Here is a 26,482-nt window from a genome sequence, read left to right on the forward strand (position 1 = left end):
TGCATAATCTATGCCTCAACTTACTTTGATGTTAATATTATAAAACATAGAAGAGAAGAAATAGCTTTAAGGGTATTTTTAAAGTATTACCTAAGTAATTACAGTGCATTTCAAGATGAGGAGTCTATCAATTCTTTGTATTACATTCATATTAAAAACCCTCTTTTTTTCTTGTCCTCCCTTCTAAATTGCTATTCCACTTTGGAGAAAATGCTAGAAGGTCAAAGAGCTTCTGCCAGAGACTATTTCTTAGCTAAAAGAGGAAGTGGTTTATAGAGGAAAGTGATGCAGTATCTTCTGTAGTATTACTAAAAGTTAAAATTATTCCAAATGTAGGCAGAAAACTAACTGAAGAGCAAGAAAATACTGCATGGACAGTAGTTTTCTTCCATATCATGCAAGTGTTCAAAAATCTATTGCCTTGATTGATAAGGCTGAACACATTGCTCTTATCTTTTATTCACTGGGGAAACCCACCAAACTTGGGAGAGGGGAAGGAAATCATCCATCTCAATTTATCTCACTTACAGAAAGTTTGCAAAACTTTGGGCCTCCTTCCTCAGACTACTACTTGTGACTTTTCTCTCTTTTTAATATATGCAATGGCTGAAGATATAATCTATGCTGATATCAAACATTCATCTTCAGAACATTCATCTTCACGTCAGAGATCTGGTAAGTTGGATTTAGAACTCTTATTAAAATTAAAGTTTTGATTTTAATCTCCCTTATTTCTGTCCTGTGTCTCTATCTGTCTTACTGGAAATAGGAGACTGGATTCAAAGCAAAACTTACTGAATGCAAGAATAAGAGTGAATGTTTTTAATGACAACAAGTGTTATAAAGTTAATTGTAACTTTAGTCTTAATATGTAGAACTTTGCTTTTGGTTTTCATAGACCCTCTATTCCTTATATTTCTTGTGGTGAACATTTATTATACTCCCATGGTGACATCAATACTCATAACCCCTTTCTGCTCTACAGCTTTACTCATTGCCAATCAAATCTGCCCTTTTAAAATAATATGATCAACTCATTTACACTAAGAAAAATATCCCTGGCAATTATTCACATTGTTATTTAGCCTTTTGGAATTTGCATATTGGTAGGATAAAAATGTTAAGTTAAACTAAAGAGGCATAAGATGTTACTATTTCATTTCCTGAAGTTTAGAATTAACGACTATCTGAGTAATAGAATATGTTTGGAACCTGAGTAGATCAGCACGCAGCTAAAGATAAGACTGTAACCTTAAACACAAACCACCTCAGAAATAATAGATTTTCAAATCCAGTGTATTTATACATGAAGCCTTAAGGAAATGTCCATGTTGCATTTATATTCTCTTCTCTAGGGTATGAATTTTTATATTGTAAAGTTTATAAAAATGTTTAAATAACTTAAAGTCTCCTCATGGTGCTTTGTCCTTGTGGAGTGAACCTGATGTTTTGCTTTTCTATTATTTCCCAAGAATATATTTTTTCTTCTATATTTATGTGTTTGCAGTTTTCAAGTGGATCTGGTGAGTTGTTTTCTCCAGTTGCAAGAGTCTGTTATTTCCTGTGTTTAAATATTATCTCTCTAACTTGCGGAATAGAGGCTTTTCTGCTTTATTTTCTCAATAGACTGGGAGCTTTCATTTTATATGAGTTAATGGAATTTCGTTTGAAAAATAACATGGACTAGAACTGTACTCTTATTCCCCCATTTCCCCCGAATCTCATATAATTGGTCCATTTTTCTAGAGGTTATTTTAACTCAGTTCAAACAACAAAACCAGTATTTTTGATTCTACATTCCAGGATTTAATTTCTTCTGTTTATGGAAAGAACATTACTCTTTTCCTGGTTTAAAGATTTTGGGACAGCTTTAATGCTGTCCAGTCCAATATTCTAATCTTAAAAATGAAGAAATATGAATATATAAAAATTAAATTATCTACCTGCAGTCATGCTTATGACCAGAAGTCAAATATCATATTACTCTTTCACTGCATGTCTCTGTCGTGGATAAACGCAACTTCTGTTCTCATGTGTCATATCATTGAGGAGGGAAAGAACTATTTGATACATTGGATTGTAATGTCCTACAGAGTCCTACACAATTATCCCTGGCCTTTCTCTTCTAACTTGGTAAATTTCACTTATTTTGCTCTGGTTGTTGGCTTTCTCCTGTTCTTTAAAATTACCATATTCTTTCCCATTTCAGAGCCTCATATGTGTTGAAACCCTCTCCCTAATCCCTTAATCTTTGTACACCCAGCACCTCACACAGTACTAAGTACATAGCAGGCAATCGATAGATGCTTGGTAGGTGGATGAATAAATGGATGACTAAATAAATGGATCTCATTTATACTAAACACTTTAAATATTGTAGATTCATCAGTTCTCCAAGATATAAAACAAAGAGGGCTATCACCATGACACTGAGTGAAATCTCAGTAACAAAGTATGATTCCACTGAGAATATCCCAGGCTAAGATTCAGAAATTCATGCCTTTATAACCTTTGCTTCAGGGGCCTAAAAGAATGACCTAGTACCCCTTATATTAGTCCTTTCATGAACTCGGATGCTTTATTCTCCAGCTTTTTAGGTCTGTAATCCCAGTTCTTCACACTAGAAATGTGTGTTGGGATATTATCACATTCTTCTGGTGATGGTCTTGACTGACATACTTTGCATTGTTTTGCCTAATAAAAGAAAATACATGGATTTCTTTTAGTGTTTTGAGAATTAATAAATTCTCACTAAAGATGTTTTACTTAATAACAATAATAATGTGGACAAAACACTATATAATAGGATTCCACTAAATAAACACTCAGGTTAATGTCTCGACACTTGGTTTTGTAATTGGTTATATTTCAACATCAGTTATAGTAGTACACTCTCAGTATATTGTATGTGTGTGTATATAAATCACATATCTAGTGGAATTGATATACTGTAACTATCTGGGATAAGAGCCTATTGGTTTTAACTATCAACCCAAAGCTAAAAATGCCAGTTTCTTTTTATGATTTATTTATCTTTTGAGTACAAGAGATAGAGTAGATAGTGAACACAGTACTAATTTTGATAGTCAAGACACCCAAGGTACAGTCTCAGCTCTGCTATCAAGTAACTGTGTGCTTGTGGACTTGAAATCCCCATTTTTAACATGCGAATGTTGGACAAGATTATCTCTGAAATTACTTTTATTTTAAAATGTATGATTTTATGAAATTACAATTACATGTCACAGGAAATAGGTGTATTGTATAAAGGAGGAGGCATGAAAGAACGGACCAATCCAAATAAGTGAGTGTTGTCAGTAAGCTTATTAGAGACTGGAGAATTTCACAGTCTTATATAAAAACTTAAGGATACAGAGAGTAAATCATAGTTAAGATTAATACTGAGGAATATGTATGGTAAATCAACAAGGAAAAATTTACATCTATTCACAGTTTTCTAGGCCCCCCTTTTCACAAACCAGGGGACCAAATATGCTGTGTGTGTGTGTCTGTGTGTGTGTAAAAGGAAGCTGGATCTACGTATTTCAAAGGAAAGTAACTCAAGGGCATAACTGACAAAGTTTATTCAGCCCTTCCCTACCTCTTACTACCTAAGGAATTATTTACTGGAATTATTTATTAGTGAAATCTATCCAATATTATAGATTCTCACCACCATGGAGTTTTCCTGAAAGTTGGTTGTGCAATGATTATCATCCTTCTTGTAATAGTAATTGTGCTGAGCATTTTTGGTAAGTAATTATCAATACCATTTATTTATCCCAAAGTATTATTTTAGCACCACCTATTGTAATTGTGTTTGCTGTTCAAGTGGTTCCTATACATTATAACTTCACAAAAAGCATGAAATTTGATACACAATTAAAATTAGAGATTTTCCATAGAACTTCAGCTTGTGATTAATACATATTATGGATTCATTTCATTGATAAAGGAAAGAGATTAGATTTATATTTTATGACCAAAATCATAAAGTGCATTTTATGCACAATGCATTTCCCAATGCAGTTGATCGTGAGTTATACACCGTCTTCTCTGAAACTGTGGTCAGCGAAAGCAAATTAAATAATGAAGCATATTTCTGTTTAAGCTTATTCATTAATTACTCCTGGACATCATCATCAATCTTGTATTCATGGATGGGAAATTTGTCTAAAATCAATCAATTCAATCAAGTATTTTAAAATTATACTCATATACTGTGGATATACCTAAACATAGCCCAATTTCATGTGACAATTATTTTAATATTTTATTGAATAAATGCTTGGAGAAAAACTCCCAGATGATATATATATTCTAAGGAATTCAGATTTCCAGATTAAACCAAACTCTAGAACAGACAAAGGCCGTGTCTACCTATGTTGCCCTTGTGAATGATATTAGTAATTATGAATGTCATTAGTAATTCAAGGTCAGTAGGCAGAGTCATAGAATTCTAGAACTGAATGGGGCTCTAGAAATCAGCAAGGTCAAACCTCCAGTTGAGGTGAACAATCCAAAGCCCAGAGTGATAAGTGGTTTGACTAGTTTAATGTAACTAGTCAATGGCTGAATTGGGGCTTTAACATTGAGGGGAGGAAGCAAAAATACTTAGCATTAAACATCTCTGCTGGGATTTCCCTGGTGGTCCAGTGGTTAAGACTCCACGCTTCCACTGCAGAGGGCATGGGTTCGATCCCTGGTCAGGGAACTAAGATCCCACCATGCCGGGCAGTAGGGCTAAAACAAAAACCAAGAAACCATCTCTTCTATGTTTCTTTTTGTTATAAGATAATAGATTTGTTTGTTATCGAAACAGTTTTTTGTTAGTAAAACAGATTTGTTTGTTACTACAATAGATTTTAAAGATTTAATTGCCTAATACACACTATTGTGAGATTATAAATTACCAAAAGTAATTTCAGTTAAGTGGCCATCAGAAAGACAGCTGTCTTCTTCATGGTCGAAAAATACTCTGGGCTCACCCTACCCTTCTATGTGTAGGATTTACACGCACAATCTCAAAAGGAACAGAATCATGAACTGAAATCAAAACACATAAAACCCTTTCCATGAATCAAGTGATACCTGATACAGTTAATAAGAACTCACAAAATACAAACTATCCAAATGAGGCTTATATCCTGAGCTGGTTATTTTGTGTTTATTAAAATAAATATGAAAACTCCGAAAAAAAGAAGTGAGTATCCTTCTGGTCCCAGGTCATATTTTTCCAATTCCCCTAAAGTTAACATTAATAAGATTAACAAGAATACTTGCAAAGGAACGTCCAAATCTTGGAAAAAGTAATGTTATTTTTCCCTCTAAATTTTTAATCATTTAAATTACTATGGGGTTTCCACATTAATGAACTTCAGAGTCTCTAGAACCCAATGATTTTCTGCTTTGTATTTAATACAGAAAATATGTTTCTTGTTTTATTAGTTATCCAGTTCAAATCTGCAAGACATACTAAAGTAAATAATGAATCAAAAGAGAAATACTGTACTGGGCAAAATAAATCTGAAACAAGCACCTCAATAGGTAATGTTATTTTATATTGCCTAATTCCTGAGTAAACAAGTATGGACAGTAGTGTGGATTTTACTTGGGTATATCTGAATAAAGAGGAGATTCCTCTACCCCTACAGAGGGATGGTTTAGATCACTGTTTTTCAGGGACCTATTACAGTCCTTGACAAAAATATTTAAAGATCCAAGACAAATGAGAAAAATAAGCTTATATAATGAGTTGTAAATGAATTTAGAGGTATTATATTGGAATAATTGCATTTTCTTTTTTAAACTTCTTTTGGGACATGTTCAGGCACAGAATGTAATCAAAATATTTTCATTCCTAAAATTCATGATCATATCAGGTAGGTTTTTGTCAATTTTTAATGTTATTACATGTAAAAAACTGTAAATGGTAATCTTTATCTTGCTTTCTCATCTGAGTGTATTTACCTACTTTTTAAATTCAAGAAGACACTCAGTCATTTGTTCTTTCTGTTTTCTTTTTCTTTCCAGCTGTTTTCTTTATTATTTTTAATCCGTTAATTTAATTCTATATTGAAAAATGATATACCTTTCTTTGTTTGAACATCCATATATAACTCTATTAGAAAGACTTACCAGTCCATGTTATAGGGTACATTCAAATTCTAGGAATTCATTAAAACTTTAAAATAGATTTTGATGTTCCCAAGCCCCCTTGACCACATTCTAAAAACTTTAATTTTTTTTAACTAGTGAGACTATGAGGGCAAATTCTGTAGGACATTATCCCCAGAACAAAAGCGTATTACTGTACTCCTATACCATTGATACAGGTGGCAACACTGGTATTTAATACACCTCTAGCTTGAAATTCTGTCTACCTTGTTTTCTAATCCTTCTATTGTTACAGGTAATCCTATCTATAACAGGTCCTAGAATCCTAGTTTCAATCCAGCAGGAAAGGATACCAACTCTAAATTTGTTTCATCTTAATAAAATAATATTTTATTGATTTGAGTCCTCTCCCTCTTTTTCTTGATGAGTCTGGCTAATGGTTTATCAATTTTGTTTATCTTCTCAAAGAACCAGCTTTTAGTTTTACTGATCTTCACTATTGTTTTCTTTGTTTCTATTTCATTTATTTCTGCTCTGATCTTTATGATTTCTTTCATTCTACTAACTTTGGTTTTGTTTGTTCTTCTTTCTCTAGTTCCTTTAGGTGTAAGTTTAGATTGTTTATTTGAGATTTTTCTTCTTTCTTGAGGTAGGCTTGTATTGACCTATGGTCAACTAATCTATGACAAAGGAGGCAAGGATATACAATGGAGAAAAGACAGTCTCTTCAATAAGTGGTGCTGGGAAAACTGGACAGCTACAGGTAAAAGAATGAAATTAGAATACTCCCTAACACCATACACAAAAATAAACTCAAAATGGATTAGAGACATAAATGTAAGACCAGACAATAGAAAACGCTTAGAGGAAAACATATGAAGAACACTCTTTGACATAAATCACAGCAAGATCTTTTTTGATCCACCTCCTAGAGTAATGGAAATAAAAACAAAAATTAAAAATGGGACCTAGTGAAACTTCAAAGCTTTTGCAAAGCAAAGGAAACTACAAACAAGACGGAAAGACAACCCTCAGAATAGGAGAAAATATTTGCAAATGAATCAACAGACAAAGGATTAATCTCCAAAATATATAAACAGCTCATGCAGCTCAAATTAAAAAAACAAACAACCCAATCAAAAAATGGGCAGAAGACCTAAATAGACATTTCTCCAAAGAAGACATACAGATGGCCAAGAAGCACATGAAAAGCTGCTCAACATCACTAATTACTAGAGAAATGCAAATCAAAACTACAATGAGGTTATCACCTCACACCAGTTAGAATGGGCATCATCAGAAAATCTACAAACAACAAATGCTGGAGAGGGTGTGGAGAAAGGGAACCTTCTTGCACTGTTGGTGGGAATGTAAATTGATACAGCCACTATGGAGAACAGTATGGAGTTTCCTTAGAAAACTAAAAATAGAATTGCCATATGACCCAGCAATCCCACTACTGGGCATATAGCCTGAGAAAACCATAGTTCAAAAAGACACATGCACCCTCATGTTCATTGCAGCACTATTTACAATAGCCAGGTCGTGGAAGCAACCTAACTGCCCATCCACAGATGAATGGATAAAGAAGATGTGGCACATATATATGATGGAATATTACTCAGCCATAAAAAGGAACGCAGTTGAGTCAATTGTAGAGACATGGTTGGATCTAGAGACTGTCATACAGAGTGAAGTAAGTCAGAAAGAGAAAAACAAATATCGTATATTAATGCATATATGTGGAACCTAGAAAAATGGTACAGATGAACCAGTTTGCAGGGCAGAAATAGACACAGAGATGTAGAGAACAAACGTATGGAAATCAAGGGTGGAAAGTGGCCGAGGTGGTGGTGGTGGTATGAATTGGGAGATTGGGATTGACATATATACACTAATATATATAAAATGGTTAACTAATAAGAACTTGCTATATAAAAAAAAATAAAATAAAATTCAAAATAAATAAATAAAATAATAGAATAGACTTAAAGTATGTAAAGTAAAACTTAATAGAGCTAGTCAGCCATCCTTCCTAATTCTTTGTCTACCTTCTCTGTATTTTATTTCTAAGACTCAAATTAGATGTTCGATAGGCCTTTGCTTTCTATCTTCCATTTCACTTAACCTCTCATTTTTGTCCTCATGATTGTCAATTTTTTTTTTTTTTCAGTACGCAGGCCTCTCACTGTTGTGGCCTCTCACGTTGTGGAGCACAGGCTCCAGACGCACAGGCTCAGTGGCCATGGCTCACGGGTCTAGCCACTCCGTGGCATGTGGGATCTTCCCGGACCGGGGCACGAACCCATGTCCCCTGCATTGGCAGGCAGACTCTCAACCACTGCGCCACCAGGGAAGCCCTGATTGTCAATTTGTGCTGAATTCTTGGCAATGTTTTCAGATATACACTGTGGTTCACAAATTCTCTCTGTTCCTGTTTCTAAGCTGCAGGCTCATTCACTGAGTCTAATTTCAATGATTGTAGTTTTCAAACCTAAGGACTTAGTTTCAAACCCTCCAGTTAGCTTGTGATAGTCTCCTCTTATCTGATCATTTGGTAATTTATTCTTTTATTTCTTAAAATAATGTAAACATTATTATTTATGATACATATAATTATTTAAATATCTAAAGTCCTCAGTGACCAAATCTCTTGTTTGTATTTCCTGCTAAAAAATGCTGGCTTGTTTTATAAAGTATTTGATTTTTTAAAAGTTGACTGATTCTGATACATTTCTCCAAAAAGTGTTGATTTTTCTTGGTATGGTTTGATTCATTTAAATTTCTATTTTGGGGGCAGCTGTTTAAATCTCAAGTCAGTTTTTTTTTCTTTTCTTTTCTTTTTTTAATCTTTAGCTGTAATCTAGCTTCCACATTCATCAGCCAGGGACTTAGAAAATTTTTATACACAGCAGTTGATGCACACCTTTTGTTTTTTTCTTTTATGGAATTTACTCTTTATTTTCAACATCTGTTGTTGCCCCAAATTCTGTTCTTTGGTTATTCAGACTAGAGAGACTTCGAATTATCTACCAAAATTTTGCTCATTCTACATGGCACCAACATTGGTCTGTCTTAGGCTAAAAGTTGTAAAAATGGGAAATTTCTAAATTGTCATACCTTCTTTCAAGTGTCAGCTACTCTCCAAAATCTGCCTGCTTTTTTTACTCTTCAATGGCTTCAAGTCATTGTGTGTATGTATATGTGTGTTTTTAAAGAATATTTATTTCAGGGGACAATAAATTATTGGTATGTGTAGGATACCTATGTGTCATCATCTAAGTCTACTGGCAAATATTATAAATGAGATCTATCTGTTACCAGCACATTTTTGGATGCCAAGACCCATTTGTACATGGGTAGATCATGAGTTTTGGGGGACATTTATTACACAAATTTTTCCCAAGAAAAATTCTTCCAGTGTGATATATAATTCTCAAAATGTCTGGTTCATTGGCAGACCACTAATTAAATTCTCTAATTTCTACTTTTCCTCCAAATTTTTATCTCCCTGAGGCTTGGATGTCCATTGCTTCATCCTAGTGTCTGTGCATTGCCTAGCTGATAGAAAGCATAATATATTTTTAAGAGAGTTAAACTAAATGGAGAAAGAAAAAAGAAACAAGAAAGAGAAAGAAACAATATACACATATTGCAATTCTGTTCATCTTTATTTTTTTTCAAAATCCACCTGGAGGAAAGCACTTACTTTTGTCAAAAAAAGCTCAGGCTATAATTTAACACATTTTGAGAAGCTTTAATTAGTATACACACAGTATTAGGGATACAGTCGCAAGTTCCTTTTAATTACTTATCCTTTTTCCTTCCAGTTTCTTTTAATTCTTCTACTGCTAGTAAATCATGCCCCTCTGAAGACTGGAAGCTACATGGGGGGAAATGTTACTGGGTTGTTGAAAGTGATAAATCTTGGGATGAAAGTGAAAATGACTGTGTCATGAAAAATTCACATCTCATGGTGATCCGAGACTTCATTGATATGGTGAGATATAAAATTTGGAGATTATAGCATCCTTCACAACTGCAATACCTTCTTTGTGTTACAAATTTGAAAATTTCTGTGAAATAAATTTTTTAAACTTCATTGCTATTAACTACACAATTATTGGTTGAATGAATCATTGAACTATATTATTATCTTAGGCTTTTTTTGTTTTGTTTTGGCTAGGTATAAGAGGAATTCATTTGGTATTATATACCTAAGTTCTTCTCTACAAGGGATCCCCACTGTTTACCAGATTTCATTTTAAATGTATGACATAAAATATCTATCTCATCTCCCATGTTTAAGCCATTGCTCACAAAGGTTGTAATCAGATTGCATGGCAGCTGAAATTAAAGATGATGTTGGGAGAAAGGAAATACAGCAGAGTCCTCATTAGGTTTTGCTCTTTGTTGAAGAAAACTAGTGTTTTTCTAGCTCTGGCTTAATTTAGATTGAAATTTTGCTACAAGAAGGTTGGACACTAAACCTTCTAAATAAGGCCAGTATTGATTTTATTTTTATAAATTTATTTTTAATTTTCTGGCTGCGTTGGGTCTTCATTGCTACGCGTGGGCTTTTGCTAGTTGCGGCAAGCAGGGGCTGCTCTTCCTTGCAACGCACGGGCCTCTCATTGTGGTGGCTTCTCTTGCTGCAGAGCATGGGCTCTAGCCCTTAAAGCCCATTATAGTGATCAATTATACACGTGAATGCAACAAGACAAACACTGATAGAACTGAAAGGGGAAATGGATAAATCCCCAATTATAGTTGGAGATGTCAACACTCTTCTCTGAGTAACTGACAAAACAAGTAGATAATAAACAGACAAACAAACAAATAAATAAATCTGAACAACACTATCAACCAATTACACCTAACGGATTTTACAGAATACTATCCAACAACAGCAGAATACACATTTTTTTCCAAAGAACTTTCATGAAGACAGATCATATTTTGGGACCTAAAAATTTACAAATACAGATATCAAACAGAGTATGTCTCAGACCATAACAAAATTAAACTGAAAATTATAAACAGAAACATGTTTGGAAATATCCCACACATTTGAAAGTTAACCATCACAATTCTAAATAATGTATGGGTCAAAGAGGAAGCATCAGGGCAAATTTTTTTAAAACATATTTTGAGTTGAATGAAAATAACAATATAATGTCAAAATTCATGGGTTTCAATTTAAGCAGTTTAGAGGGAAATTTATAGCATCAAATGCTTATATTTGAAAAGAAGATAATGTAGAATCATTACTCTGAGCTTCTACTTAAAAAAAAAAAAAAAAAAAAAAACTATGAAAAGAGCAAACTAACCCAAAGAAAGCAGGAGAATGGAAGACTTACACTACTCAATTTCAAGTCTTACTATAAAGCTAAATTTATAAATATGGTATAGTATTGGCAAAGAAGAGATTTATAGATCAACAAAACTGAATAGAGAGGCCAGAAATAGACCCACACAAATATAGTCAACTGATTTCTTTTGACCATAATGCAAAGATAATTCAGTGGAGAAACACCATTCTCTCTTTTACATGCCTAATGACTATTTTCCAACAAACAGCTTTGCCGTTTAGCATATGAGTTAAGCTTCATGTGACAGAGTTTCAGAATTGCTGTAGCTGAAACAAATGGATGTTTACTTTATTCATTGAATCTATGACACTTTCAATTATAAGATGTATCATTGGTACCCTTAAAAGAAATAGTGCAATTAAAAAGCAAAAACTAAGCTGCCAATTAAACTACCATAAGCCATAGATTGTTCAATGTTTCCAAAGTCAAAGTGTTAAAATAGGGGAAAGATCTATCTTAGAATATATGTAATAAGTTATGTCACTCACATTGTAGTCTAAACTGCTATGAGATTTCTGCTCCCATCAGTAGGGTGCTGTGTCTACTTGTTTCTGATTGGTTCACCACTAGAACCAATCACAGTTCACAGTCTAGCCATCAGGGGAGAAGAAAATGATGAATAGAAGGATATGAACTTACTCTTTAAATGCTTAATTAGAATTTCAGTATTCGTTGATTCTATCCCATTAGTCAGAAATTAGGTCAGTCACATTGTCACACTTAGCCAAAAGGGAGGCTGGGAAATGTCACCTTTATTATGGCTGGCCATATACGTTGGCTCGGGGGTTATGTCACTGTACAAAAAGAGACATTAAAAACCTATGAACAGGGCTTCCCTGCTTGTGCAGTGGTTGGGAGTCCGCCTGCTAATGCAGGGGACGCGAGTTCGTGCCCCGATCCGGGAGGATCCCACATGCCGCGGAGAGGCTGGGCCCGTGAGCCATGGCCGCTGAGCCTGTGCGTCCGGAGCCTGTGCTCTGCAATGGGAGAGGCCGCAGCGGTGAGAGGCCCGTGTACAGCAAAAAAAAAAAAAAAAAAATCTATGAACGGGGCCTTCCCTGGCAGTCCAGTGGTTAAGACTTCGCCTTTCAATGCAGGGGGTGTGGGTTCAATCCCTGGTCAGGAGCTAAGATCCTACATGCCTCGTGGCCAAAAAACCAAAGTGTGAAACAGAAGCAATATTGTAACTAATTCAATAAAGACTTTAAAATGGTCCACACCAAAAAAATCTTTACAAAAACCAAAAACAAACAAAAAAACCTATGAACAGTATGTGTCCCATCAGCTCAGAGACTGCTTTCTTTCTGTAACTTTCCCTGTGTATTCTCTTGCTTCTAGATATTATTTCATACTTGTATTTAGTAGCAATCATTAACATTTATGCAAGGAGCATTTATCATGTGCCAGGAAGTGTTTAATAATATTATTATTTATTAACAAAACAATAATGGCTCTTTGAGATAGTACTGTTATAATCTGAATTTTAGTGATTGGAAAAATACAGAAGTAAAAAGATTGAATAACTGTGCAAAGATGTGTGGTAGTAAATAGTAGTGCTAGGACTCACATCAGGGAGCTGGACTCCACAGCTTTGGTATCTACTAACATTGTGCATAATTGTTGTTTAGCGGTCATCCCATCAAGTTGCAGTAGTTTTTCCCTCCACTGTGATCTATTTGAAAGCATGGAGCATGTCTAACCTGTTCATTCCCAGCTTCTAGTGCAGTGCCAAGCACATAGAAGGTGCACTTGCGCTATTTTTCTTGCATCTGTCAGAATCACTTTGTTTCATGTAACATTTCCTATTCTCTTTAGAGTTTCCTATGGCAGAACCTACAGGCTTCAACCTCTTATTGGGTTGGTTTGAGGATCCCTCCTGGAGAGGAATTATGGACCTGGGTGGACAATAGCCCTTTTGACCCCCAGCTGTAAGTTTGTTGCATTTTTTGTGGTTTTAATCCCATATTGTATGTGACAAGATAGAGACGTTTGACATTGTTGGCCCTGAACTGATAGAACAGGTATAAATTTCCTGACTTCTACACTCTGATAAATATTTCTATAAAATGGTTCACACAGAAAGTTGAGAAAGAAAAGAAATCTCCCTCCAGCCACTCAGAAGATTTATGTGAGAAACAGGATTTGCCCTGCTGCCTGATTTTGTCTTTTTATCTAAAAGGTAAATTAGCAGGTATAAACTCTCTTATGAGTGCACATGTTTAGTTTACAAAACATAACTTTCTGCTTATTTCTTACAGTGATCAATTTTTAAATGATAAAAAAGTCAGAGGTAATATTTTAGCTATCTCTAATGAACTATTAACTTCTCTGGAGAGAGGTTTTGAGAAATAAAGCTAAACGTGGGAAGAATTGCTTTACCCATCATACTGTTGTGTATTTAAATTGTTTGAATGATTATATTTTCACCAAAAAATTAAAAAAGATTTCCTTTTAAGTCTCTTGACATATGCATATATTCATGGCTGACGTAAAGGTAACCACTTGCTTTTTTCTATAGGTTTTCAAAGAAAGAAAATAAGCCACGGACCAGGAGTATGAAATGTGCCCTGGTGTCTTATACTGAGATAGTTCAAGAACGTTGTGAGAAACAACATCAGTGGATTTGTCAACTGTAATCCACTTGGCAGAAAATTGGTCTCTATTTGTCTGACCGAGAGACACCACATGAAGCTTGAGCTCAGATCATAAGAAAGTTCACAGGGTTGCATGTGTCCTAGAGGGCTGTGTGTGTGTGTCCATTTATGATTCATGTGGCTATAGTACTATTTCTCAGAAGTGTGGAAAGGGCAATAGAGAAAATAAAATGTTTTAGAAAATGAGTAGGTATGATGAATAGATTTTTACATGTGAATGATCAATGTAGTTATTCAATCATCTGTCTTGTTTTGCCAGTATTTTTGGAACTTCAGTCTTTATATTTTCTGCATCTTCCCTCTATGATATCCTTAGCTAATCACCTACATTCTCATGATTTCAACTACTACATACAATGCAATGTCTATCAAAATTATATCTCTAGTCCAGATCATTCCCTGATCACTAGACCTGTATACCATCCTGCCTGTTTAACGTAGCAAATCTACAATCTCAAAGGTACTCCGACCTCAACATATAAAAATAATTCATTAAATTTCACCATAAAAGGAACCATCTTCCAGCACTCCATATCTCAATAAAGGATATGCCAGACAAGACAATTATGCCATCTATAAACCAGCTGTGGTCTTGTTATTACCCTCTCTCACACACACACCTCTAGGCTGCTATCCCCTTTCCTTCTCATATCACCAAGTTTTATTTATTTATTTATTAAATCTCTCTCAAACTTGCCTTCCTCTCTCCACCACCCCTTTCATGATCTTAATACAAAGGTACTAAAATATTAAATAACTGCAATAACAACATCTTCCTGTTTTACTTTTCTTCCATTTCAATCATTCCCTGCCTTGAATTCTGTGATATTTTTAAAAATATATACTGACAATGCAATCTTCCCTTTAAAAAATACCTCAATATCTTCCTTATAATAATACCAAATTCCATAACATGGCCTAGAAATCCCTATCAGGTTTAGCCTTTCCTTACATATTCTGTCTCTTCCTACATCAAACACCCAAACTCTCAGGACCACAACTCCATTAAACTAATTCTTGGAACTGATGCTGTATTTCACCACATTGCCTTCACAGAAGTTGTTCTCTAGACTTGAAATTCTCCTTCTTCTCTTCTCCATCAGGTTACCTCCCAAATATTCTCTATATCTCTGCTCAGTTTTTAAGAGCTTTTCCTTGAGCTCCATGACAAGGTCAAACATTCTGACATTATATTCCCCTCCCCAGCACTTACCACATTTTAGGTCTTACCTATACCAGTCTTTTGAGTGAATATTTGATTAATGTCCTCTGCCCTCACTTGACTGTAAATCACATAAAGACCCAATATCTGTTTTTATATTTCTAGTGCCTTTTAAATTACCTACTACATAATAACTACTCAAAAAATATTTATTATATTAAGTTTTCTCTAAGAGATCACAGAAGTAAAATGCTGATACATGGCTAGGGAGATGGGATGCAAAAGAAAAAGACTCAGCTGATGGAGGTCTAATTGTTAGGTCATTAAAAGTCAACTGAAAACCCAAATATTTGTCTGCTCTGTGACTGATATAGAAAGAGAATCCTGTAAATACCGAAGGAGTTTATAAGAAGGGTTAAGTGCTTCAGAGACAAACATTTTTGTGATGTTTATGCTCACCTCTTTACCTTGATTACATCCTTACAGGTTTTCTTGTATATTATCTCATAACACAAACCACCTTATATATGCTGAGTTGGACACTGTGTATAAACTGGTAAGCAAAGCATTTACATTGTGGCATGTTGGTACTACAACCCAACAACAAAAAAAGCATGTTTTATTTTATGAACACAGTAGTGTTCATCAAACAGTTATGAAGGTCAACAAAGAACACATGAAAGATGAACAGAACCCAGTGGCCAAGAAGACACAAGGCAGAGGTTATAAGACCATTGGTGGGGCACAAGGAAATTGATTTGTCAGTACGTGCTGACCAATGTCGGAGTGGTGTCTGGTGGCAGGGGAAGCCCAATGATTGAGTAAAAGGAGCTCTTTGGGAGCAAGACCCAGAGTGAAGTTATGACAAAATGAGAAGAAGGGAGATAGTGAGGGAGACTAGATCACAGCTGAGATAGGAACCAACAAGGACAGAAGGGCCCTATAGAGCACTGAGGAAAAGAGGGGACAAGAAGACCAGAAGTGGAGAGTGCTCAGAAGGGGTGGTTAGTGACTTCGAAGTGTTTGCTGAGAGGGTGGACACCAGGCTAGAGAAGGCTAAAGACAGAGTTCTGGAGGCCAAAGAAGTTCCCCGCACAAGTTCCTTACACAGCAGCCCAGCTTCCACCATTGCTACAGCAGAGAGCTTGCTGCAAGAGCTGCCAGCAGCCGCCCTTAAGGTAGAGCTTGTTTCAATGGCTGCAAGAGACAGAAGATACAAGCTCCAGACAGAAGCAGAACAGGAACTGGAGGACCTGGCCATCCTAGCAGGATTCATATTTCCCGATATCCCTGACTTCACCACATCCTTTTACTCTCGCCCTAGGGCTTTCTTCATGTTGCCTTCCCTGTGGTTTCTCCTACTCAATGTCAACCCAAGCTGTGCTGGGGCCCTGGAACTCCACATATCATGTGAGGAAAAAGGGTACAGGAAAGATACAGTCTTGGGTCAAGCTCTCCAAGCTTGGAAACCAAGGGAATCTATCACAAGTGTTCATGATCACTTATGTTATCATCTTATGTGAGACTGAGTAGAACTAGTCCTTGGGGAAAACCCTTAAGAGATTAGACTTTGGTATCTCCAACCTTTAGCATACAAGGTCAAATGGTCAATGCCAAAAGGGTGAGATGTGTGTGTGTGTGTTATATTATCATACACAAAGTGATTTTATATACATTATCCTATGTGAAACTCACAATAATTCTGTGTGGTATGGAGTGTAGTTTTTTTTTTTTTTTTGCAGTACACGGGCTTCTCACTGTTGTGGCCTCTCCCGTTGCAGAGCACAGGCTCCGGATGCACAGGGTCAGCGGCCATGGCTCACAGGCCCAGCTGCTCCGCGGCTTGTGGGATCTTCCCAGACCAGGGCACAAACCCGTGTCCCCTGCATCGACAGGGGGACTCTCAACCACTGTGCCACCAGGGAAGCCCTGGAGTCTAGTTTTTATTTTTGTTTTTCTCAATTAGGAATCAAAGACATAAGAAAATTAAACCACTTGTCCAAAATCCAAGTCAACTTCTCCCTCTGATTACACCTGATATGGGAGGGTGACTGATTAATATTGGTAAAGTACTCTCTTTCTGCAAGTATCCTGAATTCTTGTAATAAATCATGGCCATTGAATCTTCTGTGTTTAGATTTCATTCTGGAGCCCTAAACCATACTTACATGGTCTGAAAGCTCCTATCCATACTACCCCTGCCTTGTGCAATCTATCTCCTGAGAAGAATGATATCCTATTATTTTCTAAGAGTTTCTGTCTTGGTTGTCTCTCTGAGTTTACATAATCGATGTAGAAAAGTGGGAAGACTGCAGGACCAATATAGAATCTGCTGGGGGCTGAGCCTAGACTTCCCTTACCTAATTGATGTCTTTCACAAATCTTAGCAAAAACTGATACAGTAAGGGTAAAGGTGACATATAGAGAAAGAAATGCACATCATACTCCAAGTGTGATTTTTTTTCCCAAGACTCTTTTGTACTCTGCCCCTGATGGTCTCAACTCTCCCCCCATCTCCAGCCATTCAGGTCCTCACTTTTCTGGTCCCACTCTCTCAGGTACCCACCCTTCTCCTAACACTTTTTATTCTTCTCATTCATTTTAAGGAGAAATCCACCTCTGTCAAGTCCCTAACCTAGTCTGACCCCACAAATCCACCATGTTTTGGAGAGCATCTGGGAATCCGCACTAACATAACCCAATTTCTTACAAAAGCAGACAATGTTATATATAACAAAGCATTTTGGTTAATTCCATTAAGAAGAGTTCTTTAATTGTTCTCACATAATTTCTATTTTTTTGACAAAAACTCCCTTTGACTTCTCAATGCTCATTTTTAAGAAAGCAACTGCTAAGAGATTTACACCCAAATATAAAAGTAATTATATTGAAGGTAAGTCAACAAATACTACAAATAAAAAAGATTGTCAGGGTATATTTAAAAACAAGGAAAACAAAAACTAGTCTCTCAAAAATGACTAAGACAAACAAAAAATTTAAAAGTATGTGAAAGATTTGAAAAAAAATTAACAAATCTAACAGAAATGACCTATCAAGAGCAGTACATGAAACAATTGCAGCTTTCTTTTCAATTATACAAAGGACATTTATAAAATGGACTTTCAGCTGGGCTATTAAAAAAAAGAAAAGAGCTCTACAAATTACAAAGGATTGAAATCATAAAATCATAAAATATATATCTTATCAATATCACTAAGAAAGGAAAAAATAACAAAAATATAATATGAAAAAATTTATTTGTTTGAAAATAGTCTGGATCATATTAAAAGATCACAATAAAAATTACAAAATAATTTTAACTGAGTGATAATGTATATCAAAACTTGGAGGTCATATCTAAAGTTGTGCTTATAGGAAAATATATATCATATATATATGCTTATATATATATATATATATATATATATATATATATGCTTATAGGAAATGCGTTTGATCCAGCAATCCCACTACTGGGCATATACCCAGAGAAAACCATAATTCAAAAAAACACATGCACCCCAATGTTCATTGCAGCACTATTTACAATAGCCAGGTCATGGAAGCAACCTGAATGTCCATTGACAGATGAATGGATAAAGAAGATGTGGTACATATATACAATGGAATATTACTCAGCCATAAAAAGGAATGAAATTGGGTCAGTTGTAGAGACATGGATGGATCTAGAGACTGTCATACAGAGTGAAGTTAAGTCAGAAAGAGAAAAACAAATATCATATATTAACGCATATATGTGGAAAATGGTACAGATGAACCGGTTTGCAGGGCAGAAAATGAGACACAGATGTAGAGAACAAACGTATGGACACTAAGGGGGGAAAGCGGCGGGTGGTGGTGGTGGTGGTGTGATGAATTGGACGATAGGGATTGACATGTATACAATGATGTATAAAATGGATAACTAATAAGAACCTGCCATATAAAAAAATTAAATTAAATTTAAAAATTTTAAAAAAGAAATGCATATTCTGAAAATACTGAATATCAATGATCTGAACATTTGTACAAAAAATATAAAAAGCAGCAAATTATATCCAAGATAAAGGAGAAAGAAATTACCAAATTAAGAGCAAAAATAATAAATTAAACATGAAATAGAGATATGAAATACAGTTGCATTTTTTAAAGCCAATTAAATTGTTAAAGCTACTTTTAGATTGATAAAGATAAAAAGATGGAAACACATACAAGCAATCTCAAAAATAAAAAGGGTACATTTCAGCAGATTTTGTCCATGTTAAAAAGATGAAAGGATAATATAAACAATGTTATGACAATAAACTTGAAAATTTAGATGGAAGATTTTCTAGAAAAATAAACACAACTTACAAAACTTCATACAAGAAGAAACTTAACTTTTTTTTCTTAACTATAATAAAATTGGATCTATAAATTATAACTTTCTACAAAATTCCAGGCCCTGGAAAAAAAAAAAAAAAAGGTAAAGCAAATCTTCCATAATCACTTTCAGAGATTATTTGAGAAGCAAAATATCCCAAATTGTTTTATACATCAAAAAAATCGTGACACTCAACCCAAAAGGATATAAATAAAGAAAAGAAATAAAGGTCAACCTCAGTCATAGATAAAAAATTCCAACTAATTTATTAATATATAAAAAGATTACTATAAACAATCAAATTTGATTTATTCAAAGACCCTATGTCACCCTCTAGTGGCAGCCTGAAAGGATACATGGGGCCCCATGGCCAGGACCTCATGATTCATGGGGCCTGATTGCTGTGAGGTATGGATTTTACTTGTTCCCAATTGGTGGCCCTGTGTAAACAGCAGAAGGGATCCGTGAGCCATTCATTAGACAGGAGACATTCCTCTTGTGGTAAAGAAGGGTCACCAGAATCCTCAGTGAAGAGAGTTGAATTAGCCAGGGTACCACCAGAGGAACAAAATTAGTAGGATAGATATAGATAGATGATAGATAGATAGCTATACAGAAACAGAGAAATTTATTGCAAGAAATTTGCTTATGTGCTGTGGGAGCTAAAAATAGACAGATGATAGATAATTTAAGATATAGATGATAGATGATAGATAGATAGATAGATAGATAGATAGGTAGATTGCAAAGAATTAGGTTACACAATTATGGGGGATGGCTAGGCAAATCTAAAATTTATAACCAGACAATTGGAAGGACAGGCTGAAAATTCTCCAGCAGGAGTTGATGCTTCAGTCCACAGAAGGAATTTCTTCTTCCTCAGGAAACTTCAGTTCTGTTTTTAAGGCCTTTCAACTGATTGGATCAGGCCCACCCAGGTTACCTCTGGATAATATTCTTAGCTTAAAGCCTATTTATTATAGATGATAATGAGATATACAAAATACCTTCACAGCAGCAGCAGGATTAGTGTTTGTTGAATAACGGAGTGCTATACCTTAGCCATAACCAAGTTGACACATAAAACTTACCATCACATCCCATGCTTTGTCAATTTGGCACCCATATTTAATCTTCTTAAACCATACTTAATCTCCAAATAAAGACAATAACAAAGTTATGCTTCTGCCTAATATGATGCAACTATCTTGCATACAACTAAAAACATGTTAAGCTTTCCACAGAAGAGGATGCAAAGTCCTTGGGCAATGTTCAGTCTTCTCCTTGATAATCATGTAATTTAAATACTGAGATTAAAGTTAACTACTATAAATACATCTTATTTAACATATGATATGAAGATAAGGGAGGAAAACAACAAATATTATGTGTAAATATACATATACATACATTCACATATTCATAGCAAAATAATGCAGAAATACTTATAACAATTACAGTCTTCATTTTGCAACTGGTCACATGATCATAGTTGGTATTTACAACTACCTTCTTCCACTATGCATTTCATATTCCCTTGGCCCTCAGCAAGCACCCCAGCTGGTTGTAATTCTTTGCCTGGTAGAGTGATTGAAACATTCATTCCACAAATTCTGCTTGAATTGAGCTGTTGTAATTTTCCTTGACTTTAATCACAGGATATGGTAGTACTAAGAGATGTCCTAGGGAATTTCCTGTATCCCAGACATACTTTTCCTTTCCTCTAATGTATTGTAGCAGTCTAATTTTTCCTTAGAGTCTGAATCAATGAACCCAGTCAGTATGGTAACTCCCTTTTTCACCCATTGGTTCAGAGGCATGAGAAACCCAAACTGCTTGGGTGGCAGTATTCATTTCCAGTTTAATGGAATCACTGCTGTGGTCCTGACGGAAACATTCCTCCTTTTGGAACTAAGACCTATAGACCAGTAAAGCATACTAAGGTCACCGGGATAGGAAGCAAAAGTTTTCCAGTGAATCGATAGAGGTAATAGTGTGGTGCCACGCTCATTTCCACTCCTTGATTCCTGGGTTCTTGAATCCTGGCTATGGGAAAAACAGGATGATATCATGCATTCTGATTTAGAACATATACTGCCTCCAAAACTGGTTGTAGGAGGGTCAAGATGCATCAACTTCTTCTTCACCTTAGAAGAGTTAACTTGACATGCCCTTCACTACTAGGCTCCTAGAAATTTCACTAAGGTCAAAGGCCCCTGAATTTTTGTTGGATTTATTTCCCACCCTCTGACATGCAGATTACCAATATGTCTAGATTAGCTGAGACTTCTTGCTCACTAGGTCCAATCAGCAAAACATCATCATTAAAATGGACTGGTGTGATATCTTGTGGAACAGAAAGGTGATCAAGATTTCTGCAGACTAAATTATAAGTCTGGAGAGGTGATATATCCCTGAGGTAGGACAGTGAAGATGTATTGCTGCCCTTGCCAGCTGAAAGCAAACTTTTGTTTTTATTGTTTTTCTTGGAACCCATCTGAACAGCAGATATACCTGGTGTTGGTTAGCAAAAACCATTGGTACAATTGATATTGATGGCACCAAAACCAAAACAGTGACTGGACATGATGGGGAAAGACATTGGGAACAAAAACCTGATATTGGAGAGGAAAATATAAGCCAGTCAGATTCAGTGAGGATGCAAAACCTGATGCAACAAAATCCTTGTACAAAATATAAATTTATTATGAATACCTGGAAGGATAATCTGAGAAAGGAAAAGATAAAAGGAGGCCAACATGGGGCTTCCCTGGTGGCGCAGTGGTTGGGAGTCCGCCTGCCGATGCAGGGGACGCGGGTTTGTGCCCTGGTCCAGGAGGATCCCACGTGCCACAGGGAGGCTGGGCCCATGAGCCATGGCCGCTGATCCTGCGCATCCGGAGCCTGTGTGTCCTGAGCCTGTGCTCCGCAACGGGAGAGTCCACAGCAGTGAGAAGCCGGCATACCACCAAAAAAAAAAAAAAAAAAAAAAAAAAGGAGGCCATCACAAAGGAGGCAGGAGGAGGGGGAGAGAAATAAAGAGAAGACAAAGATGAAATGAGAGGAAGAAGAAAATACAGCTGAGCACAACAGAGGTGCAGAAGCTTACCTGCCCAAATGGCATTAAAGTCTTGCTATGTGATCTCAACTTCTGGTAGTCTTTACTAACTAACAGGTATTGAGAAAAAAGCATTTACCAGGTCAATAGGTGCATATCAGGTACCAGGGGATGGGTGAATTTCCTCAAGCAATGAAATCACATCTGGAATAGCAGCTGCAATAAGAGTCACCACCTGGTTAAGTTTACAATAATTGACTGTCATTCTTCAAGATTCATTTTTTCTGCACAGGACAAATAGATGCGTTGAATGAGGGTTTGTTGGAAATCACCAGCCCTGCTTCTTTCAGTCCTTTATGGTGGCCGGAGTCTCTGTGTTCCCTCCAGTACTGTGGTCGACTATTTTCCTTGAAAGAGGTAGTTCTAAGTGGCTTCCACTTGGTTTTTCCTACCATAACAACTCCTACTCCACAGGTCATTGAATCGATGTGGGGATTCTGCCAGTTGTCCAGTAGGTCTATTCCAATTTTACATTCCAGAACTGGGAGAAAAACCACATGATGGGTTCTGGGACCCACTGGACTCACTGTGAGGCAGATCTAAGCCAAAATTTCATGGATCATCTGATCTCTTTATATTGACCTCCTCTGACTAGTGTAATAGAGTGATGTCTTTGGTCTCCTGAAATTAGTGTCAAGGTCAGTCAGTGCCCATAACTCCCCCAAAGTCTGATTCTTTTCACAAGCACAGTCACCCATGTAAATTGTCATAGATCTCTTTGGGGAAACGTGGGGAAAAGATTAACTATAAAAAGTTTGCCAGTTTAGCAGGGCCCTTCCTCAAGGGAATTGCCCCCCGACGCTTAATTAAAGAGGTTCTGGCTCTGTAAACTGACTCATGTCTAGGAATTGATTGAGGGGACAGTGGTCTGTTGATTCAAGTTAGCCTCCTGTTCACTCACCTCAGGACTCTTCTGCTTAAGGGAGGCCATTACAGTTTCTTCAGGCAAAACAAAGTTAACCTCCTCACACAGGGGTCACAGGGATACTTCTAATGGCAAAAAGGATTCGATAGAATTTAGAGTTTCATATCCCTAGTTTTTGTTTTTTGTTTTTTTGTGGGGTTTTTTTGCGGTACGTGGGCCTCTCACTGTTGTGGCCTCTCCCGTTGTGGAGCACAGGCTCCAGACGCGCAGGCTCAGCGGCCATGGTTCACGGGCCCAGCCGCTCCGCGGCATGTGGGATCTTCCCGGACCGGGGCACGAACCCGTGTTCCCTGCATCGACAGGCGGACTCTCAACCACTGCGCCACCAGGGAAGCCCTCATATCCCTAGTTTGATTGGAATCTTCCCCTATGTCCCCATTCTAGCTTTCAAGATCTCGTTCTTTCCCAATCAGTGCCCTCATTTTAACAGAAGACGTCTGCAGTGTTGAAAGCGCAGAACAACCCTATCTCCAGCCCCCTCACAATGCAGCTAGCAGTGGTTTCAGGAAATTTCATTTCCTGGAAAATTCCAGATATTTCTAGAAACTTGGCTAGCTTGTCCCTGCACAAGTTGTAGCTGATAACAACAAGCAGTGCAGACTCTCTCCAGCAGAGGGAGCCATTAAACAAAGGCATTCTTAGAAAGCATCATTAGAAAAGTTTTCTTTCTCTATAGTCTTCAAGACCTTGAGGGCAACTCAACATAAGTAACTGATAAATTTGGCAAGAAAGAAAAGACATCCAAACTGGAAAGGAAGAAGTAAAACGCACAGTATTGAAGATGACATGATATTATATACAGAAAACCCTAAAGATTCTACCTACTGTTAGGACTAATAAATGAATTCAGTAAAGTTGCAGGACACAAAATCATATACAGAAATCTGTTGCATTTCTATACACTATTAACAAACTATCAGAAAGAGAAAGTAAGAAAACAATTGCATTTACAATTGTATCATAAAGAATAAAATACCTAGGAATAAATTTAACCAAGGAGCTGAAAGACCTATACACTGAAAATTATAAGACATTGACGAAAGAAATTAAAGAACACAAATAAATGGAAAGATAGTCCATGCTTATGGATTGGAAGAATAAATACTGTTAAAATGTCCCTACTACCAAAGCAATGTGCAGATTCAATGCAATCTCTGTCAAAGTTACAATGTCATTTTTTAGAAATAGAACAAACAATCCTAAAATTTGTATGGAACCATAAAAGACTTTGAGTAGCCAAAGCAATCTTGATAAAGAAGAACAGAGCTGGAAACATCATACTCTCTGATTTCAAATTTTATTACAAAGTTATAGTAATCAAAACAGTATGATATTGGCATAAAAATGGACACACAGATCAATGGAACATAATAGAGATCCCAGAAATAAAGCCACACATGTATGATCAATTAATTCACGACAAAGGAGCCAGGAATATACAATGAGGAAAAGACAATCTCTTCAGTGAATGGTGTTGGGAAAACTGGACAGCTACATAAAAAGTAATGAAACCAAACCACTATATTACCTCATACACAAAGTTAACTCAAAGTGAATTAAAGACTTGAATGTAAAACCTGAAACCAAAAATCTCTTAGAGTTAAAAATAGGCAATAAGCTACTTAACATTAGTCTTGGTGATGATATTTTGGATTTGACACCAAAAGCAAATGAAATTAAAAAAAACAAGTGGGACTACATCAAACTAAAAAGCCTCTGAACAGCAAAGGAAACCATAAGCAAAATAAAAAGGTGACCTACTGAATGGGAGAAAACATTTTCAAATTATATACCTGATATGAGGTTAACATGCAAAATATATAAAGAACTCATACAGCTCAACAGCAAAAAAAAAAAAAAAAAACCAATCTGATTTATAAATGGGCAGAGAATCTAAATAGACATTTTCCAAAGAAGATATACAGATGGCCAATGGATACAGTAAAAGATGTTTAACATCACTAATCATCAGGGAAAAGGCAAGTCAAAACCACAAGGATTATCACCTCACACCTGTTAGAATGGCTACTATCAAAAAGTCAAGAAATAACAAGTGCAGGAAAGGATGTAGAGGAAATAGAATCCTTGTGCACTGTTGATGGGAATGTAAATCAGTGCAGTCACTATGGAAAACAATATGGAAGTTCCTCAAAAAATTAAAAATAGAACTATTATACAATCTGGCAATCCCACTTCTAGATGTTTATCCAAAGAAAATGAAAACACTAACTTGAGGGACTTCCCTGGTGGTCCAGTAGTTAGGACTCCGCACGTTCACTGCCGAGGGCCTGGGTTCAATCCCTGGTTGGGGAACTAAGATCCCACAAGCCACGCAGCACAGCCAAAAGAAAAAAAACACTAACTTGAATATGCATCCCCATATTCACTGCAGCATTATTTACAATAGCCAAGATATGGAAACAACCTAAGTGTCCACTGATGGCTGAATAGATAAAGAAAATGTGGTATATACACAATAGAATATAATTCAGCCATAAAAAAGAATGAAACTTTGCCATTTGTGACAACACGGATGGAACTTGAGAGTATTATGCTAAGTGAAATAAATCAGACAGAGCAGACATAGAGAGACAAATATCATATGATCTCACTTATATGTGGAATTTAAAAAAAAAAACCTCCTGGATACAGATACAAAGATCACATTGGTGGTTACCACAGGCAGGGGTGGAAGGTGGGCAAAATGGGTGAAAGAAGTCAGAGGTACAAACTTCCAGTTATAAAACAAATAAATCCTGTGAATGTAATGT

General features: G+C 36.1%; 1 protein-coding gene across 3 annotated transcripts; it reads left to right on the top strand.

The window, feature by feature from the left end:
- The first annotated feature begins 469 nt into the window (after positions 1-469).
- Positions 470-14,326, top strand: LOC309811797 (killer cell lectin-like receptor subfamily F member 1). 3 transcript variants are annotated; one of them, XM_082634969.1, is made up of 7 exons: positions 470-675; positions 3,666-3,752; positions 5,449-5,547; positions 9,948-10,117; positions 13,305-13,417; positions 13,569-13,668; positions 14,008-14,114. In XM_082634969.1, exons 1-6 carry the CDS (start codon positions 603-605, stop codon positions 13,645-13,647), a joined length of 621 nt encoding a protein of 206 aa, XP_082491095.1. In that variant the 5' UTR covers positions 470-602; the 3' UTR covers positions 13,648-13,668; positions 14,008-14,114. The 3 variants fall into 3 exon arrangements, with proteins under 3 accessions (XP_082491095.1, XP_082491094.1, XP_082491096.1); XM_082634968.1 differs by lacking the exon at positions 13,569-13,668 and having other exon boundaries at positions 14,008-14,326; XM_082634970.1 differs by lacking the exons at positions 5,449-5,547; positions 13,569-13,668 and having other exon boundaries at positions 14,008-14,326.
- Positions 14,327-26,482: the final 12,156 nt, after the last annotated feature.

This window comes from Mesoplodon mirus (genome assembly GCF_964341445.2).
Source record: "Mesoplodon mirus genome assembly, chromosome: 11".
Classification (NCBI taxonomy): domain Eukaryota; kingdom Metazoa; phylum Chordata; class Mammalia; order Artiodactyla; family Ziphiidae; genus Mesoplodon; species Mesoplodon mirus.

Bases quoted from the DNA above. Each gene is read 5' to 3' on its own strand.
- LOC309811797 (XM_082634968.1), top strand. From the start codon at position 603: ATGGCTGAAGATATAATCTATGCTGATATCAAACATTCATCTTCAGAA. The intron at 676-3,665 runs GTAAGTTGGATT...CCAATATTATAG, and splicing joins ATCTTCACGTCAGAGATCTG to ATTCTCACCACCATGGAGTT. The intron at 5,548-9,947 runs GTAATGTTATTT...TTTTCCTTCCAG, and splicing joins TGAAACAAGCACCTCAATAG to TTTCTTTTAATTCTTCTACT.